Source organism: Chaetodon trifascialis, chromosome 17, assembly GCF_039877785.1.
Source record: "Chaetodon trifascialis isolate fChaTrf1 chromosome 17, fChaTrf1.hap1, whole genome shotgun sequence".
NCBI lineage: Eukaryota > Metazoa > Chordata > Actinopteri > Chaetodontiformes > Chaetodontidae > Chaetodon > Chaetodon trifascialis.
In genome coordinates this window covers 7301856-7320019 of record NC_092072.1, presented here as the reverse complement: position 1 = coordinate 7320019, position 18164 = coordinate 7301856, and the positions used below count along the sequence as shown (strand labels likewise).

Below are 18164 nucleotides of genomic sequence, written 5' to 3'. Positions count from 1 at the left end.
CAAAATCTTACTCAAGTAGAAGTATCTAGTGACACCAAAATATTCTTCAAAATATTAAGTAAAAGTACTCATTACACAGAATGGCCAATTTCAGAATAATATAATCACTAATTTCTAGTTTTTGATGCATTAATGAGTGACTTAATAAACATAACATAACATAACATAACATAACATAATAACACATCTGCATGTTCATGTATCACATTGTGGAAAATACTCACCCTCCTCCTTGTCCTGTGTTTCATGTTAAGGTAAAATTCTCAGCGGCAAACCATTTTATACAGTTTCAGGAAGAATCTATTGTGAGGAAGATTTTTTGGTGAGAATATCCTCTTTTAGTTTGGCTGCACACAGACTTAAATAATGCAAAAACATATGATTCTATCCAGTATTAAACAGCAATCAGCCAGACATTTAATCTGTGAATTCTTGTGTTTTTTAATGTAGTACTCAGGAGTTCATCCTTCAACAGAAGTGTGCAACAGCTGTGGGTACTTAATCATGGACGTGGTGAGTATGCATTCATTTACTGTATGTGCATGTTTGCAAGTTTGCAACTTTGTCAGACTGACAAAGTCCATTTGCGAATGATTAAATGCCCTGAAGCTTACAATGACCTGGATGAATGAGAATATTCACAGGTATGTGCATGTAGCACTTCTTCTACTGAAGTAAAAGTAGCATTACAGTGTAGAAATACTCTGCTACAGATGTTTTGTAAAAGTACAAAAGTATTTAATCAAAATATACTCAAAGTACCAAAAGTAAAAATACTAACTATGCAGAATAATGTATAGTATGTTACTGCATTGTGATTACTAATATGTTAATATGTAGCCAACATCACTTTAATGTTGCATTTGGTGACGGTGTATTGATATAGTAATGTCATAATTCATTGGTTTGTTTTATTTGTAGCATCAGCTTGAATCTGGAAAGTAACTTATAACTATATTAAATAAATGTAGCAGAGTAAAAGAGTGCAATATTTTTTTCTGAATTGCAGCAGAGTACAAAGTAGCAGAAGATGAGAACACTCAAATGAAGTACCTCAAATTGTACTTATGTACAGTACTTGAGTAGATGTGCTGAATTACTTTCTACCCCCGCCTGTGACAATGTGTAAAGAAGAGCTCATTTTGCACCATCAGGTCTTGCAGGCTCGTGGGAAGTCTTACCACCCGTCCTGCTTTCGCTGTGTCGTCTGCAGACAGAGCCTGGAGGGTCAGCCCTTCTCTGTGGACACAGACAACAGGGTTTACTGTGTCAGCGACTACCACAAGTGAGTATCATGTACACGACCTGTACCAGTACAACAACTGTGGGCCAAGCCCTTTAATTCACTCTCCATTGAAAGAAACCAAACCCCGCCAGACAGGCAAAATGCGAGACAGGTCACACCCAGAGTGTCTTCACTGTGTAGTTTCTGTGACCTTTTGTTGAGTCTTCCTCATGGTTTCAGGGTCCAGGCTCCTCGGTGTGCTGCCTGCAGAGCGCAGATACTGCCAACCGAGGTGAGGTGAATTCATTGTTTAATTAAAGGCAAATAGCAGTGACGCTTAAGTTTCTGTCCAGTTTCAATCTCCCTTCATTTGCTGATTGTTTCAGGGGTCTGCAGAGTCTATTCGAGTGGTATCATTGAACAGGAATTACCATGTAGAGTGCTACAGTGGTGACGTTAATCTCATTTGAGGACAGGAGCAGGCTGGCATACATCTTTCTGCATCTTGATTTTGTTTTGTGTTGCATCTGTAGCATTTTGCACTATTTTCTGTCTGCAATAAAGGTGCTTCAAATGTACGCTGTCCTGAGTATTGTTTTGTGCTCTCCTCTGGTCTTTCTTTGGCAATTGTGTCTTCAGACTTGGTTCAAAAGTAGGAAATTGGAGATTAATGTAATGTATAATACAAATAATTATGTTATACATACTAGTTTGCTGTATTTTATAAGTCAGTGCTGTTTAGTTACTGTATTTATTTGATATGTACATTTTATTCTGTTACATTTTACTCTCAATAAAGTTGTATGTATCCCAAGCTGCTCTATTCTGTCAGCTCTTTGATCATATATCATCAGTATCATCATAACGTTGTCCTGGCTTGTAATGGATGAAGAGTAAGTGCATTTTAAGCCCATCAAATCCTCTGAAAAATCCCACTTTCTCAGACTCTCTGCACTTTCTCCCACTGATTTCGCCGCGCAGCAGCGACACCGTGTGTCAATAATCGGTACTGTCACAAATTCCCCTTCCGGAAGAACTACAGTGGAAGTGTTGCCAAATGAAGATAAACGCTGATTGAAATGGCGTCAGTCATCGTACGTGGCTGGGCTCTCTGCACCGTGTCCCTGCTTAACTTTGCGTTTGTCTTCATATCCGGTGCAGACTTCATTCGTTTTTTATCATTTCGAGCCATTTACCACAACATCACCGGGGAGACGACACTCTGTCAAGGTAAGCTTGCATAAGTTTTACTGATAGTTGGCTAACTTTGGTGGAGTTATTAGGGAAACACAGCTAATATGTGGTGACCTTCATGTTGCTGTTAACTTAGCTGCTGTGTCATAGAGGGTGTTTTCTAACATAAATGAAATGATGGTTAATAGCAAGCAAAAGGCCACATAATTCAACTGTCTTAGGTAAGTCAGACACTGTACTGCATCACAAGCGCGCCACTCTCTGTAACCAGCGGTAACAGATACGAGTGTTGTATTACACTGCTAAATCCGCCCAGCCACCGCTAGAGGTCAGTGCCCGGCTAGCTCAGTCGGTAGAGCATGAGACTCTTAATCTCAGGGTCGTGGGTTCGAGCCCCACGTTGGGCGAAGATCTTTTTCGCTTAACCTTCTCCGTTGTTTTTCTTTCAATGTCGCATAGCTCCAATTGATCTGTGTGAAAGTTAACGCAGGTGTTTTCAAACACGGCTAAACAAAGTGTGTCCGTCGTCGAACTTTTCTCTAAACTTGCAAACCGATGATGCTACAAAACCGCTTCATCAGTGGCACAACAGCGACAGTGTCGTTCCGCGGGTTCGAGCCCCATGATGTGACTTTCCCAAATGAAAATAAATATTTACTCGATACAACAAAACATATGAATTGATTTGGTTTACCTTTTACTGCATTTCTTAAAATTCAGCACAATGAAAATGAGGAGGAACAGCAAATGTTCACCTCGGAGGTGTGATGGAGCTCTATGTAGAGGACTCTGGGTTGGGTCATGTATATGTGGCATGTTTAATGCTTGAGTGCTTGCAAACAGTACTTGTGTGTTCTTAACGCCTTCATGGATAACTGCATTTTATTAGGCCATTACTGGTTAGATGCAGTGTGCAGAAGGACCACACATTGTAATCATCTTCAGTCAGTAAATCCTGAAGCCTGCTGCAAATCACACTTAATGAATGCTTAGATGTTTTTTTTTTTTATTACAGAATAAAGCTGAATCTCTCAGTTTTGACTTTATTTTAATGCTCATATAATTATAATTCATGACAGTTAGCAAACTCCTCTCTTCTCCTCTTGGTCACATCATTTGCCCACTGAAGACTCCATACCGTGGTCCGTGGCCCTGCGGGACAGCTCTGTCCTCAGGTCTCTTTTTGTGGACGTGGGCCTGCTGGCTCTCTTCACCACACAGCACAGTCTGCTCGCCTGGTCACCTGTCAAACAGGCCATCCAGTCGGTCCTGGGGTCCCTGAACAGGACGGCATACTGCTTCACCACTGCGCTGGCACTGCAGGTACAGCAACGCACACTCTTACAGTATGTAAAATGCTGCTTTTATTGCCATAATGAACAGAGGTTTGTAATACACGTTGTTTCCCTGCACCACTCTGCAGATTTTGATGCGTTACTGGCAGCCCGTGACTGACGCCCCCTGTCTGTGGTCAGTGCGTCATGCACCCTGGAGCATCTGGTTCCCTCTGCTCTGCTTCTCACTGCACTTCCTCTGCTGGGCTATTATCTTCAGCATCCTCCTGATCTTTGATTACCCAGAACTGCTGGGCATCAAGCAGGTAACCAGATCTTCATTAGCGGGCAAAACTCAGCTCTTTAAAATGCTTTCAAGTCAAAAAACATGTGCAAGTTGCATGAAAATTGCCAATGAGCCTGAGTTATACTTGTCAAACTTCCGATGGTCAGTGGTGTGACACGACATTATTTTTGGGGGGTGCCTCTTTTAACGAAGGCTGCTGCTTTAGACGAATTGCCTGAAGCCACTAATGTGTGATTCATGTCAGTTTCCTTTAGATTCCTGAGTTGCTGACAATATGTGTCAAAGTTCAGGAAGCTGTGCTGTTCCATGTAATTCTTACATTTACACAATGTGATGTGAAATGTATGGAAAGACATTTGTGGCGACATCTTCAGTTGTGAAGTCCACTACGTCTCGTCTGCGACAACAGGAACAAGCTGTCACAACTGAACTTCTAACCTCGGGTATTGTACACCAGACAAGCCTCGTCGGGCTGAGATTAAAACAGGAAGAGGATCCCAACAGCCAGTTAATTCATCAGCTAACTATGCAATCCGCGTCTTTGTCCATGATATATGTCCTCTTTCTGATTTGACGCCACAGCAGCAACATGACAATTAAAGTAACCATTACAATGAGCGTAACAGGGCTTGTGTAATCAGTGATTACGAAGACCTCTAAAATGTTCCGTAATGCGTCACCTCATGTGTCTCTCTGGTCTCTCAGGTGTATTACGAGTGTCTCGGGTTAGGGGACCCCCTGTCTCACAAGTCGCCTCGTGCCCAGCGCCTCCTGTCTCACCTCCGCCACCCGGTGTGCCTGGAGCTGGTCGTCGTGCTGTGGCTCCTGCCGGCCTTGTCCCTGGACAGGCTCCTGCTGGCTGGGACTCTGTCAGCCTACCTGGCCCTGGCACACTCCCTGGACAAACAGGATTTAGCCTACCTTCGCATCCAGCTTAAAAGCAAGATGCAGCTCTTGACTGAGCCACACCGGGGCAGCGGCGACTGCAATGTCCGGGACAACAGCAACCACAAGGAGAAGTGAAGTCTTCTTTCTGCTGTGACCTGAAGCCGACTGCTGCGTCTCTTTTTGTTTATAGATGTGTAATAACACCCTGAAACTGACTTCTCCGTGAGCCTGCTTGTAAGAACAAAGCAAACCTGCTAATGGCAAATGAGCACACTCAATCTGAATTCTTTGCAGTTTCACACTGTATTTTTTTTTTTAATTTCTTTTCACTGCATTTGCGGTTTGGGAAAGGGAGAGTTTCATGGTGTTAAACTAAACTTGCAGTATTGTGTGAACTGTTAATATTCTCAATCAACACTAAGTAAAAGTTATATTTGTGAGGCTAATATATTTTTATAGGCTGTAGGTTCACTGAATTTCTCTGTACGCTACTTTCAAATGTAATTTTTTTACACTGGCAGAAGCACAAAATGCAGCTTTGTTTCTCACAGTTTGCAGCTATAATGAAAAACTCTCTGAGATTGTGAATGTATTTTCTTTTTGTTTTGTGTTTGGGACTCATTCAGTAATGTCAGACCAATTACATTCCACTGGATTCAGAACAAAGTTGGTAACAGCTTATTAGCAGAGCGACGCGTACGTTCCTAAATACTGTCAGTCATTCTCAAACCTCAAACTACTGTAATATTTGATTTAACACGTACACTCGTATTACTCTTCCTGTGTCTGTATTGTGGTCTCACTGCAATCACAATAATAACTTTCAGTATTTTCAAGACCATGTTGAATAAAGGTAATAAGCTGTTTACTGCAGGTATGACGTTCTGCTCGTGTTTTCTCATCAGGTCTGTTGTTATATTTAAGGGCCAAATCACACCAGTTTGAAAAGTTTGGTTTATTTGAACTCCTATATTAACTTTTCATTTGTTAGTGGGTTTTGTTTTTATGTGAGGCAGCAGAGTCTAGCAAACAGCCACTTCATGCTCATATAATAAAATGCAATATGGTCATTAAAGAGGACAACTGGATGAACATGCACTGTTGCCTGTTTATTAGGTACTTTTGGCCAAAACTAATGCAGTTTAATGCAACAGTCATGAGATAAATCCAGCAGTTTAACAGTATGAGCACTCTGGAGGCTGTGGGTTGTGGTGATGCTCAAGTAATTAGGCTGCCCTTGATACAAAATGTACAGGTAATAACATGGAAAGAATTTTTGTTTGGAAAATTAAGATGCATTAAAGTAAATAGTTGGAGAATCATAGTCGTTTTATATTTAATTTATCATGGTAAGATGATCACTATGCATATTTTGGTGTTTTCTGACCATTTTCAGGTGGATGCGGTTCTGTTATTTCTTCGCTTGTCCTGCTGAAATAAGGCCCTAGTGTCATTCCTTTGCAGGGTGGAGCAAACAGATGAAGTTGTATTTTATGTTCTGGCATGAAAAAATTTTTTAAAAAAAATCAAATAATCAGGGCTGAAAATATGATGAAGGAGGTTGATCATGTCTGGTGTGCCTCAGGTGAACTCCTCTGACACCACAGCCCGCTTCATATCCGCACCCACCTCCACCTCCACCGCCACCGCCACCTCTTCTCCAATTAGCCCTGCGGGAAAAAGACGAGGGAGGGGAGTGGCGCTGGTGCCCGGGCAGACGGCTATGTTCTTTAAACGCCTTTTCTTAGGTCCGACAATATGGTGTGTGCCACTAAACTCTCCTGACGGAATTTAATGTAATTATCGGATTACAGCGCTGCCGCTCTGAGGCTGGAAACATTTACTACTATACAGACGACGGACGTGTGTTTTTATGCTCTGATGCACAGTCGGGACGTAGGGTGATTAGACCGGGTCGCACAGCATTTTTAAAACCTCCATTTTTTCACAGCATAGATTAATCTGTTAGTTTTGAGAGAAGAAGATTTTCCGACGAGCAGCGGAGCGCATTACGCACAGCCGAGACGCACGAGTAGAGATGACAACTCTAAAGACTAAGCGGTCCTTGTGATATCTTTTGCAAAAACTGGGGCTTTGGTGAGTTTAAGTCGACACTTTGATCCTAGATTTTACACTGAAGCAGACAGTGATTTTCTTTTTCATGTACATACTGTGCTGCGAGTTGATTTGGTAAAGTCCTTGATATTATTTATGTAAAAGATTAAAGTTAGACTCAGTGAACAACAAGTCAACAAGGGCTGCAGGCTAGTGTTGAAAGATGTCCTCCCACTCTGTGATATTTTGTTTTCTTTATGCTATTAAACTTTGAAAACACCCATCTATTAGATTCAAATGTTAAAAGCATTTTACTGTATTATGATCCAAAGTTAAATTTGGGCGATGTCCTCCTCTACTTTACATGATTGTGAAAGAGCGGATTTTACTTCATTGTTTCCTTATCTGCAGAGCATTCCCAAAGACCAACACCAGCCATCTTGTCCAAAACCCGGCACCTTTTCTGTTATGTCTGTCTCCTCTCTGCCGGAATGGAAGCAACTCCTGTTGGAGAGAAAGAGGAGAGAGGAGGAGGAGCGAGAGAGGAGAGAGAAAGAGGAGGAGGAGAAGTTTGCCAGCATGCCCGCCTGGAAGCGAGGGATCATCCAGCGGAGGAAGGCAAAGCAGGACAGTTTGGGTGACAGAGAAAAGGAGAAAGACATCTGTCTGCTGCAGGTGGATGTCAGGTCTCCTTCCGACGGTCTGAGTGACACAGACAGCTTTGTAACGGTCAATCTGGGAAGCGAACTGTCACTTAGTCCTGATCCGGGGCAATGGCTGGATGCAGACCTCAAACCAGTGAGTCAGGTGTCTGTAGAAACTATAGTTCCAGTCCATGAAAACCCATTTATTCGCACGCAGAGTTCATGGAGGAAGGGAAGGGATGCAGAAGTAGGAAACGAGACAGAAGTTAGGGAGAAGGAGAGAGACAAATTGAGCCCCAGGGGTCAAGATGGGGAGCCAGGAAGAGGAAGAGATATAGAGCTGAAAATAGAGAGATTCAGAGATTTAAGTGAGGTACGGGAAAAAGAGAGGGGCAGGGACAGAAGAGACAGAGAAAATAGCAGGGAGGGATGGGAAAAAGAAAAAAGCCAATGGAAAGAGTCAGTAAAAGATGCCGTCAGGGAACGGGAATTCCTCAAAGCAAAAAAAGACGAGGAGGAAAAAGAAACAGATCCACCATCTAGTTCGTTTTCTCCCCTCGTGCCTTGTCTGCGGACCATCCGAGCTGACAACATCATCATCATCGAGCAGGACAGGAAAGGCAGCGATGAGAGAAGGGGTAGATGGAGGGAGACGGAGAGGGAGAGGCCGGAGGAGGACCACCAGGGGAAGAGAGGGATGAAGATGGACCTGAGGGAGATCCTGGCTGGAGGAGGGAGCGTCACCGAGATCCGAGCCTCTGAGGTTCTGATCATAAAGCCTTCAGCAAGCCCTGAAGAGAGGAATCCAACAGGAGTAGAAGGAGGAGGAGGGAAAGGTGCAAGTAGAGAGGATGGAGAGATGAAGGGCAGCACGGATGGAAGGCGGGAGAGTATTGGCAGGGAGCTCAGAGCAGACTTGTCCTGGTTGAGAGACAAAGAAAAAGAGAGACCATGGGGCCAGGCGACAGTTATTAAAGAAGACAGGAAGGACAGCTTGGATGATAATGTGTTTGTTGACAGAGGAGGGAGGGTGAGCCAGCTGCTGAGCAAATTCGGAGAACACCCCAAGCTTCCATCTCGATCCAAAAGCTCTGACAATTTCCTCCGGCCTGGGAGGAGAAAATATTCTGGAGATGAAGATGACCAACAATCTGAGGCAGAAGCAAGGAATATGCTGTCAAAAGGGGTGCCAAAACGCTCCTCTAGCTTTTCTGAGCGTGTCATCTGTGCGAAGGAGAATGGTTTAGATGATGACGGGCACTGTGAGAGGAAAGTGCGTGAGAGAATACATTCAGAGAAGAGTGTAGTGCCATGGGTGGACGTAGCATGCTTGGGGATGGAAAGCACAGCAAAGATCAAACTGGGGTGCACACGACATTTAGATAGAGACAGGTTTGGAAAGCACAGAGAGAGACAGTTCAGAAATGAGGATGAAAAGGGGGGGCCCACGCAGAGGACAAATGAGGGCGAAATCTCCATCCAACACAGGAATGAGGTTAAGAAAGTCGAGCCCGTTGACACAAGGGCTGCGGAAAAGGCAGACGATGCAGATGGAGACGAGGGGTTCACGGTCGCATCTGTCAAAAACACAGAGGGAATCTCATTCGCGAGAAGAGTACCGATCAGGCAGGATGGGAAAACGAGGGCTGAGAGAGAAGTGAAGCGGCTGATGGGTGAGAAAAGTTTAGAGAGGGAGCTGAGCGTAGAAAAAGATTCAGAGACTGGGGGACAGACTGAGGCGCAACTTTGCGACAAAAAGACGTCTGATTTTTGGAGAGAAGAGGGATTCGAAAGCACAATCTCACCTGAAGCGACGCAGAAGAGTTGTGTTGTTGCTGCATCAGCAGAGCTCCTCAGTCACTCTGCTGAGGGTCAGCACAGACATGAATCAGCTTTCCAAGAGCGCTCCAGCCTGCTCTGCCCTGTGACAGATAGGCCTCGAGACCCCCACAGAGGGCCAGAGTGGAGTGGTACAGGACCACAAGGACCTTACCTAACACACTCTGTTTTGTCCCAACACACAGAGGAGCTTATAAGTAAAATTGAAAAAATAGGAGACACAACTGTTTATAGCAACGAGAGAGGAGAAAGGGCTTACAAGGCTGCTTACGAAGCGACCAAAGAGAGCAAACAGGAGGCGCAAACGTACAGTGACACTGGATCGGAGAACCTCATTCATGATGTAACCCCCAGATCTCCGAAAAGGATTGCACCCATGGGGATCCCACAAGGTCCCCTCGAGATTCAAATCCCAAGAACTGTGTTTTATGTTGCCGAAGAAATGGTGGAGAAAAAAAAGGCTGTGGGTCAAAGTGATGAGGGGCAAGACTGGGAAGAAGGTAAAAGGGTTGAGAGGAGGGACAGCTGGAGGATTGGGAAACCCCTGAGTCGCATTGAGTCCTTGCGAGAGAAAATCAGGCAAAGAGAGCAGAAACAAAGAGAGGCAGAAGATGGAGGTGGGAGCGAAGGCACAGAGATAAATGTCACTCAGACAGTTGAGGACCGGCATGATGAGAGGGGAAATGAAATAGAGACAGAGAGGGAAGCTGCAGTTCATATGCGGAAGAGGCTGGTCGAAGCAGAGCTGGGACAGGAGGATGCAGCAGCGCAGACATCCATGACTGCATTTGACGTCACACAGGAAGTGAACGTGTTGAAAACCTGCCCTCAACTTCCTGTTCCTGTCCCACACTCGCAAGCTGTCAGAGAGGAAGTAACAAGCGGGTACGCCACTGTTGCCTCCGAAGTAATCTCTGATAGCGTCCAAATATCTGAGGATGAAGACGACCCTGTGAAACATGTGGAAGAACAGCTGAGGCGCCACAGGGGCCGACACGAGAACAGAGAAGTACGCGAGGAGGACCAGGAGCTGTCCGAGGAGGAGTTAGAGGAATCGACTCTTGATCCTGTGCAGTCTCTCTCCCCTTTGCCGTCTCATCCCAACTCTCTCGCAACCATGAGCCGGATCTATAACTTGGAAACAGTTGGCTCAAGGTCGGGCTTGGGTCTGAGGGAGAGGACTGTAGACATCCCATCAGTGCACCTTGTTAAAGTGAAGCCCCTCATGTCGAGCGTACAGCAGGGCGACAACAAAGCATTCCCAGGTGAGGACGTCTGTGCGGTTCAGACAATACAACGGCAGATAGAGCAGTTTCAGCTGAAAGAGCAGGAAGTGCTGAAGTCTTCTACATCACCAAACACTCCTCTTAAGGACAGAGAGACAAAGGGGCAGCAAAGCCCCAGAGGATTGTTAAAGCACCAGGTGAAGGACGATGCCAAGACCCAGGAAAAAGATCAAGAAACTTCAAACCCTAAAGTGACTCCTCAGCGGGTTTGTTCTCCGACATCTCAGCTCAAACAACCCAATCAAACTATCACTCTCACCCCTCCACATCTCAGGAGCCAATCTCCGGACAACACCCTGAAACCCTCCGATTGCGCCCCAACCCCAGCCCCCTCCCCGAGCTCCCCATCTCCTGCCCAGTCTCCTAGCGTCTCTCCATCTCCAAACCCATCGCCCACGCTCTTCTCCATCAGGAGTGCCTCTGGGGGTAAAGTGAAGAGAGGTGCCACCATCACAATTTCTCCAAGAAAGCCTGGGGGAGGAGGGGGAACGACAGGGTCTGCAGCAGGGTCCACAGCGGCAGGGGTGACACCCGCAAAGACCTCATCGCAGCAGGCCCAGGTGACCTCCTCTGTGGCAGAACCAGTGAAGAAGAAGTACCCCACAGTGGAGGAGATTGAGGTGATTGGCGGATATCAAAACCTGGAGAAGTCCTGTCTGATGAAGAACAGAGGGACCCTGAAAAGGGTGAGTAGAGACTGTGGTTTTTGTTCGCCTTCCACTCACGTAAATGTAATTTAAATAACAGATGTATTGGCTTCTTAACCGCACAAACAATAGCACCAAATAGCAGAGGGGACGTCTCCTGCACCTCCCAGTGATTCAGGTGTGTCATGTTAAGGCAGATTTCAAAGGCATGGTCGTCCCCCTGCGTCATCAGAGGTGGTCCAGAGGGCATCGCCTTGTGTCACCTGCCTGATGGTCCCTCGTCGTCACGCAGAATCCCCTTTCACTGTGAGAACATCCCTTTTGATTGAGAAGTGCAATCACCGACCTAAGCCAGTTAAAGCCTTATCAAGCACGACATCTTGATTCTTAGCCATAAAATCCTAGAGTGATCTGCTTTGCCAAATGCTTCTGCAGTCTAATTCTCTCCAGACTTTTGACTTTCACTCTATAATGATGATCTCAGCATACATATTTTAACCAAATGTGTGGGCAGCGGCAAAAAAATGACATTTTTGGACCTTTATTGTTCATTGTTGACACACAAAACGACGAGAGAGAGTGAATTGTTTGTTGCTTTGTTTGTTAATCTAGGGTAATTATAAGTGCAACAAAAAGTGTTTGATATAGTGCCCCTTAGAGCAAACAGTTAATGTTGCAGGCTTCGTGGAGACAGAGAGGTTGAGTAGGAAACCACAATGACGAGCAGCCAGCTCCTTCCTTCCATTTCTTTGCATTTTGCCTGCCCACCTAACATCACATGCTCGTCTGGGTGAATTCAGGCACAACAACACTGGCATTTACAGTAATTCAGTCTGAGCAGCTGGGAGTCAAACTACAAGTGAATCTCGCTGGAGTCAAAGTTCATATTAAGACTTTCTGTTTCCTCTTTTCACCTTCCCCTTGAATCCGGTCCTTGTTTGACAAAGAGTGGGAGATGAGCTCAGCAGAGTTGTTCAGCAGAGCAGAAATAAAATTTGTCCTGTATAACACCATGCTGATGATGAATCTGACTGTATTTATGTGTTTTGCTGCATCTGACTGCTTTTAGAAGAATCCTGTTGCTTATGATTTAATTTTTTTTCTATGTGATGGCTGTTGAACTGCAGTCTGCAGCCGAGTGTGTTGCAGGCTGCTTCCTTGTTCCCTCGCACCAATTCTGCCATTTTTGTTGAGTCAGCTCTCCGTTTCTCTCAGACAAATCTCCCTTTGTGTCTTCTTGGCTGTTTCCTAGCGGGGGTTTGGTCTGTTAGACTGCAGTCTTGGCACTCAGTTTTTCACCACGCTGACCCACTGCAGGGCTGAGGGTTACTGACAGCAGGCTGCCAGCTCTTAGTCCGACGTTGGTGAACAGGAAGACAGGCTGTTATAGAAAGACGTGAGGATTACTTGATTGTGGTCAAACGTGTCAAAATATCACAGTTTGACAGTCATACTCAGAGGCCTGTTGGTTGGTCCAACAGAAACTCCCTGTCACACTGCATGTTTTTGCTCACTTCCTCTTTCAAACTTCCTCCAAACAAGAGACACACATCGACACAAGGAAGTGACGTGGTATCCATTTATACAAATGGATAAAACTGTTTTAGCACAGGGCCATCTGTTTGGAAAGACAGGGCAACAGCAATCAGCATACGAATGATATCCCAGTGTTTGACGCTGTTATATGAACTTCTCCAGCTCTCTGCGGGCCCATTATTGTGCCTGATTTATCTATAAGCACAGTCCTCTTTAGCAGCACCGAGTGACCACTTTACGCCACTGATTCCCTGACCACCTGTCGCTCTCTCGTTGATGCCCTTCAGACTGTTCAGGCCTCCTTCCCTCCCCCATCTGAACCGCGGCATCATGTCACAGAGGGGGGTGATCTGCTTGCTCCTCGTCTCCCTCCTCCTCTTTCTCCTCTCCGGTTTTCTCTTCATATGCATAGTTTTTAACTTGGACTGCCTTTCCATCACCTTGCACTGGCTTGATCCAGACTCTTGAAACTTAAATGACAGCATTCATTCTTTTCTTTTTTTTTTTAAATTTGGGAATCTGGCGACGATTCAAAATTTATGCATTGATTAGAAATTATTGTCTGCATTTACTATATTCTAAGCACTCACATACACACTTTTGATTGTCTTCTTGAGCTATAAAAACATAAATTATGAGTCTGGGATGTGAAAACTTTGCAGCTTAAATTTAAAAATCTTTCTAAACACAGATAGAAACTTGAAATTTCAGCATTCCTAAACAAGCAGTACTGAACCTGTAAAGGTCTGATGTTAATAGAAATATTAAATTCCTGCTAATGAAAACCCTCTTTCGCTCTCTTGTTCTCCTACTCTTTCAGTTTCTGTCTCTCACCCGCTGCCTCTGCTGTCCTGCTGCGTTAGCTTGGGTTAATCGGGTTCAGGGAGGGAGGATTAGCCTCCTGTGCCTTAGCATGATTTGCCCAGCCTCTCTAATGCAGAGCTATTATCTGCACTCCACTGCAGACAGGCACTGACAGGGTGAAGCAGCGATAACATATAGCGTGTGTGGTGTGGTGTCTGGATGCTTCAAGCTCCATCCAGATCACGTCTGCTCCTCTTGATGTGTTTACTACAGTGCACGTCCAGGCCTCAGAGCTGACTCGCTGTTATTATAAGACACACTGCGGATGTGCTGCGCTGACCCATCCGTCTGTTTCCTGTCTGGTCTGTTTACACCCCGCAGACCTTTGAGTAAACATACTCCATGCCAATCGAGGCAAAGATGGGCTAAACACAGAGCAGCAGAGTCTCGTTCTGCTTTTCCACAATTATTGCAAACCAACTGCTTCCTGTTTATCTGTGTGGTGACAGTCCTGTCCTAATCAATATGTTGGTGCATGAAGTCTTCAGTCAGTAAGTACTCTGCAGAGGAGTATTTCTGCTGGGTTAAGCCTTGTGCTGTCAGTAAACATTACACTGACGAAGTACAAACATCTCACAGAGACGGACTGAGACTCTCCTTAGTGCCTCAAAGCTTGTTTACATTTGAACATGTAAGTACATGTCAGAGGAAAAGCCATCGAAAGTATAGAAAGGATACTGCCCTTTGCACTCACCTGGGCAAAATATGGATTAATTTTTTTTAAACAGCTAGTTTGCTTCACACAATTCAAGAGGGCCTACAATAATAAAAGCAATTGAAAAAAATGCATTTGACTAAAAGTAAAATAATCCTCTCACGTTTACAGGGAAAGGTGTGTTTCGATGAGGATCAGCTGGAGCAGGTGTGTGAGTACCCATCAGAGACCTCCATGCTGGCTCATAGCCCCTATCCTCATGACCTGTGGAGGCTGCAGGGAGAGGAAGCGCAGGAGGAGGAGGCTGAATTGGAGGGAGGAACGATTATTTCCAAAAGCACAAGGAACCCAGGGACTGCGACAAGGCGGGGTCTGAGAGTGGGTCAGTGTCACCCCCTTCTCAAAAAACACAGTGTGTAGTGAGTGAGATTATGAATTCGGATTGTTTTGCCATTTATGATGTCTTACAGACTCTACATATGTTTGGACTGTATTATGGCTAAGATGGCAAATTTCTGTTCCTTGTTTGTTTATTTTCACTGTGTTGTCGCCACAGAAGAGGCCTGGAGTGCCTGAATGTTCTTTAAATGATAGGCCTGGCTGTAAACTGTAGGCTATATTTTTCTTATTGCCAACAGACACTAAGAAAAGGCCAAAATCAGCAATGAATTTATCCTCCAACACAGGGGTGCCCAAGGTATTAATGATGGGCCACAGGCCAATAGCAAACAACTATTTTAGTGTGAAAAAGGTACACGATTCCAAATTCCCAGAGCAATTTTTATTATATCTATTTATTTGATAGGTAAAATCTGGTGGGCCAAATGAAACCTTATGGTGGGCCTATTTTTGGCCTGCGGCCCCCACTTTGGCCGACTCTGCTCTAACAAGTATTTCCTGTGAGGCCAGAGCCTGATATAGCTACTTTCTGTCATTGTTGTACTCTTTGTTTGAGAAATGTTAGCTAAAACCTACAGCACCCAGCTGTTTTACTAAATGAAGGAGCCCTTTTTTTAAAAAGCTAAGCCATGTATTTATGACCAATTGTTAAAGATTTGATAAAGAAGAAAGGAAGAAAACCTATCTGAGCTAGCAAGCTTGCTAAGTGACAGTTAGCAACTGTCAGTTAGCAAAGAGCAGGCCAGCTGACAGTAAGCAAGCTCTGACAGTTAGCAAGCTACATGTAGCTAGGCTAAATGTCTTTTAGCCAGATTGTTAGCTTGGTTGCTAACATAGCAATAAGTTCTCATACTGTAGCTGTCTGAATACCAACCCTGTTTTCTGGAGCATTTTTTTTATTGTGAGAGAGGAGTTTAGATAAAGATTGGTTGTAAAACACAGCTAATAAGCAACAATAGTTTCCTCCATTTTACACAATACTTAATACATGCTCTCCATTCCCTCAAAGACCAGTGTGAACTCTCTGTTAGTATAGCTTGCTAATGGCAAAAACCAAAGATCAGAGTTCATCAAATTTGATGCAAAAGATTAGCACAGAATTTAATTGAATTAAAATTACACAATGGTGTGACTGGGCCTGATAGCATTGTTGGTTTTGATCTTTTCATGTTATTTGATGAGAGTAAGAAAAATCTGGAACAACGCCAGCCTTATCAACAAACACACTGACCAATTTTCAGAGGTTTGTGACTGATAGCAGGTTAGCAGTGTGGGCAAGCTCAGTATAGTGAAGAAATAAAGACTTAAATTCCCATACATGATTTGTTTTAAATGCAGCAAAGGAAAATTTGGTAAAATGTATTTTCTTAGAGAGCAAATGGAATGGTATGGTTGCATTTATGGTCCTCACAAATCCATAAATGTCACTGTTGGTGAATGGGAAGTAGTTAGCTCCAAAAATGCTAAAAAAAAAAAAAAAATGGAACAGCGTGATTGACCTTATTCACCTTCCATCTCCGTCTCTCTATCTTCCAGATGAGTCTTGCCCTCGGTAGAAGCCAGTCACCTCGCCAAAATTGCCCATGTGATGAGATGACCAACATTTTGTTGAATATGATGTGATTTTTATTCTGCTTTGGTGAATTCGAATTCTTGAATTGAGCGTTGACTTGAGTGTTTGTAATCCTTGTGGTGTTTTTGTTTTATCTAGCATCAGCATGAATGAGTGTTGTGGAAGAAATGTACAGTCGAGGTTGTTCTATGCAGTTGAAAAAAGAAAATAATTGTGTTTACTGGGGAAGTTATTGCCCAGTTTTATTTTCAGGGAAACTGAGGGACAAATGTGAATGTATAAGTGTGGTACGTATCATAAAAGACCCTCGGATGTGCACTGAAGGATCACTTGTCTATGCAATATAATGAAACTGATATTTTATTTTTTTTGTCGATATATTTGATAGTTTCTAGATTCTAGATTTGAGTCAGCACTGCCTCAGCACAGAAGAGTGATGCTTATATCATCTGGTTTCATGTGCCTGCTGGATTTGCTCATACAGTACAGATGATATGAAGATCAGTTTATATAAAGACATTTTCAGAAAACAAAAAAACCCTCCTCTCAGCGGGTGTTGTGTTGAGCGTTGCAGGAACAGGGGTGGTGCAATGTGTGCAGGACAATTTTTTTTTTAGTGGTTTTTGTCTTTTGTGGGGTTTAATTGAGCCTTACTGTTCATAATGACAACCGTGATAGCAGTTCAGTTAATCTGTATGGATATAAATAAAGGAATTATTCTATTGTTTTTGTCATGTGGAAGCGGAGAGCACTATGTGAGTGAAAATCTCTGAGAGGAAGCAGAGGACAATTCAATTCACACAGTAACTTCATCATATTACAGCTGCTATCTGACTTTTGGCTGTATTACATTTATGACATAATATATACTTATATTTCTTGTTTGTACATGAATATTTTAATTGGTGAAAAAAGATGCTAATGTGTGAAAATTATTTTTTTTCTATGATGGTTGAAGAAGCTGGCTTCAAGAGAAAAAAAAAACTAATAAATATCTCTGGAAACATTTTTGTCTCTTCTTTTATTTGTTCATGGAATGATGAAAATGATGCTTCTCATAATTTATATTACCAAGACTGGGCAGTAAAGGAAGAAGTAGTTAATAATACATAAATATACTGAGATGGAAAGTTGGAAACCTTTTCAGTTATATCACATGATCTTCCTCAGCAGCAGATGGAATTTCCCAGAAACTGTAGGCATAAAAAGTTACCATTTTTAGAGTTAGCAGATTACACCAGGGAAATAAAAACTAATAATTACATATGTTTTGTTAGTTATCCATTATGCTAACTGTCATTTCCAATCAGCAAAGAATGTTTAAAAAACTATATTTGAGGGGCAATAATTAAATCTCTCTCTCTCTTTCTCTCTCATACAAACATACACAGAGTTCAAAGTTCATTCAGGAGTTCAGCTACATTCATCCTTTTGGACTGGGTCACTTCACAATTTATTGAGTACTACTCTTGGAAGAGTTAACACCTGATCCATCATTTCTCATCTCTATTCTTTTTTCTTCCTCCCTGAAACACATAGGTACACCCAATAGGATGAATTCTGCTTAAAGATCCATTGCTGTCATGGAGTGGTGGAGTATACTTTTTTGTAGTGTTAATAAATTAAACTTTTTGGAAGTAATTAATGTGTCCACTTTCACTGATTCCCGTTAACTCATTGCATGGCTTAAGGTTTTAAAGAGTTGCACAGTTGGTATACACATTCAAGAGACAGAAAAGACCGAAAAGGTGTGCGTTATCAAATGTGGTGGGCCGGTC

At 43.5% G+C, this 18164-nt stretch overlaps 2 protein-coding genes and 1 non-coding gene across 4 annotated transcripts; all 3 read left to right on the top strand.

The window, feature by feature from the left end:
- Positions 1-2236: 2236 nt before the first annotated feature.
- nrm (nurim) lies at positions 2237-5760 on the top strand. Its single transcript, XM_070985190.1, has 4 exons — positions 2237-2455; positions 3549-3742; positions 3843-4019; positions 4706-5760. The coding sequence occupies exons 1-4, from the start codon at positions 2305-2307 to the stop codon at positions 5021-5023; spliced, it is 840 nt and encodes a 279-aa protein (XP_070841291.1). The 5' UTR covers positions 2237-2304; the 3' UTR covers positions 5024-5760.
- On the top strand, positions 2754-2826 carry trnak-cuu (transfer RNA lysine (anticodon CUU)). The gene has a single exon. It is a non-coding gene; the product is annotated as a tRNA-Lys (tRNA).
- Positions 5761-6847: 1087 nt separating the features above from the next.
- On the top strand, positions 6848-16482 carry ppp1r18 (protein phosphatase 1, regulatory subunit 18). Of its 2 annotated transcripts, XM_070984016.1 has the most exons (4): positions 6848-6985; positions 7355-11398; positions 14586-14796; positions 16350-16482. In XM_070984016.1, exons 2-4 carry the CDS (start codon positions 7412-7414, stop codon positions 16367-16369), a joined length of 4218 nt encoding a protein of 1405 aa, XP_070840117.1. In that variant the 5' UTR covers positions 6848-6985; positions 7355-7411; the 3' UTR covers positions 16370-16482. The 2 variants fall into 2 exon arrangements, with proteins under 2 accessions (XP_070840117.1, XP_070840116.1); XM_070984015.1 differs by lacking the exon at positions 16350-16482 and having other exon boundaries at positions 14586-16278.
- The last annotated feature ends 1682 nt before the right edge of the window (positions 16483-18164 follow it).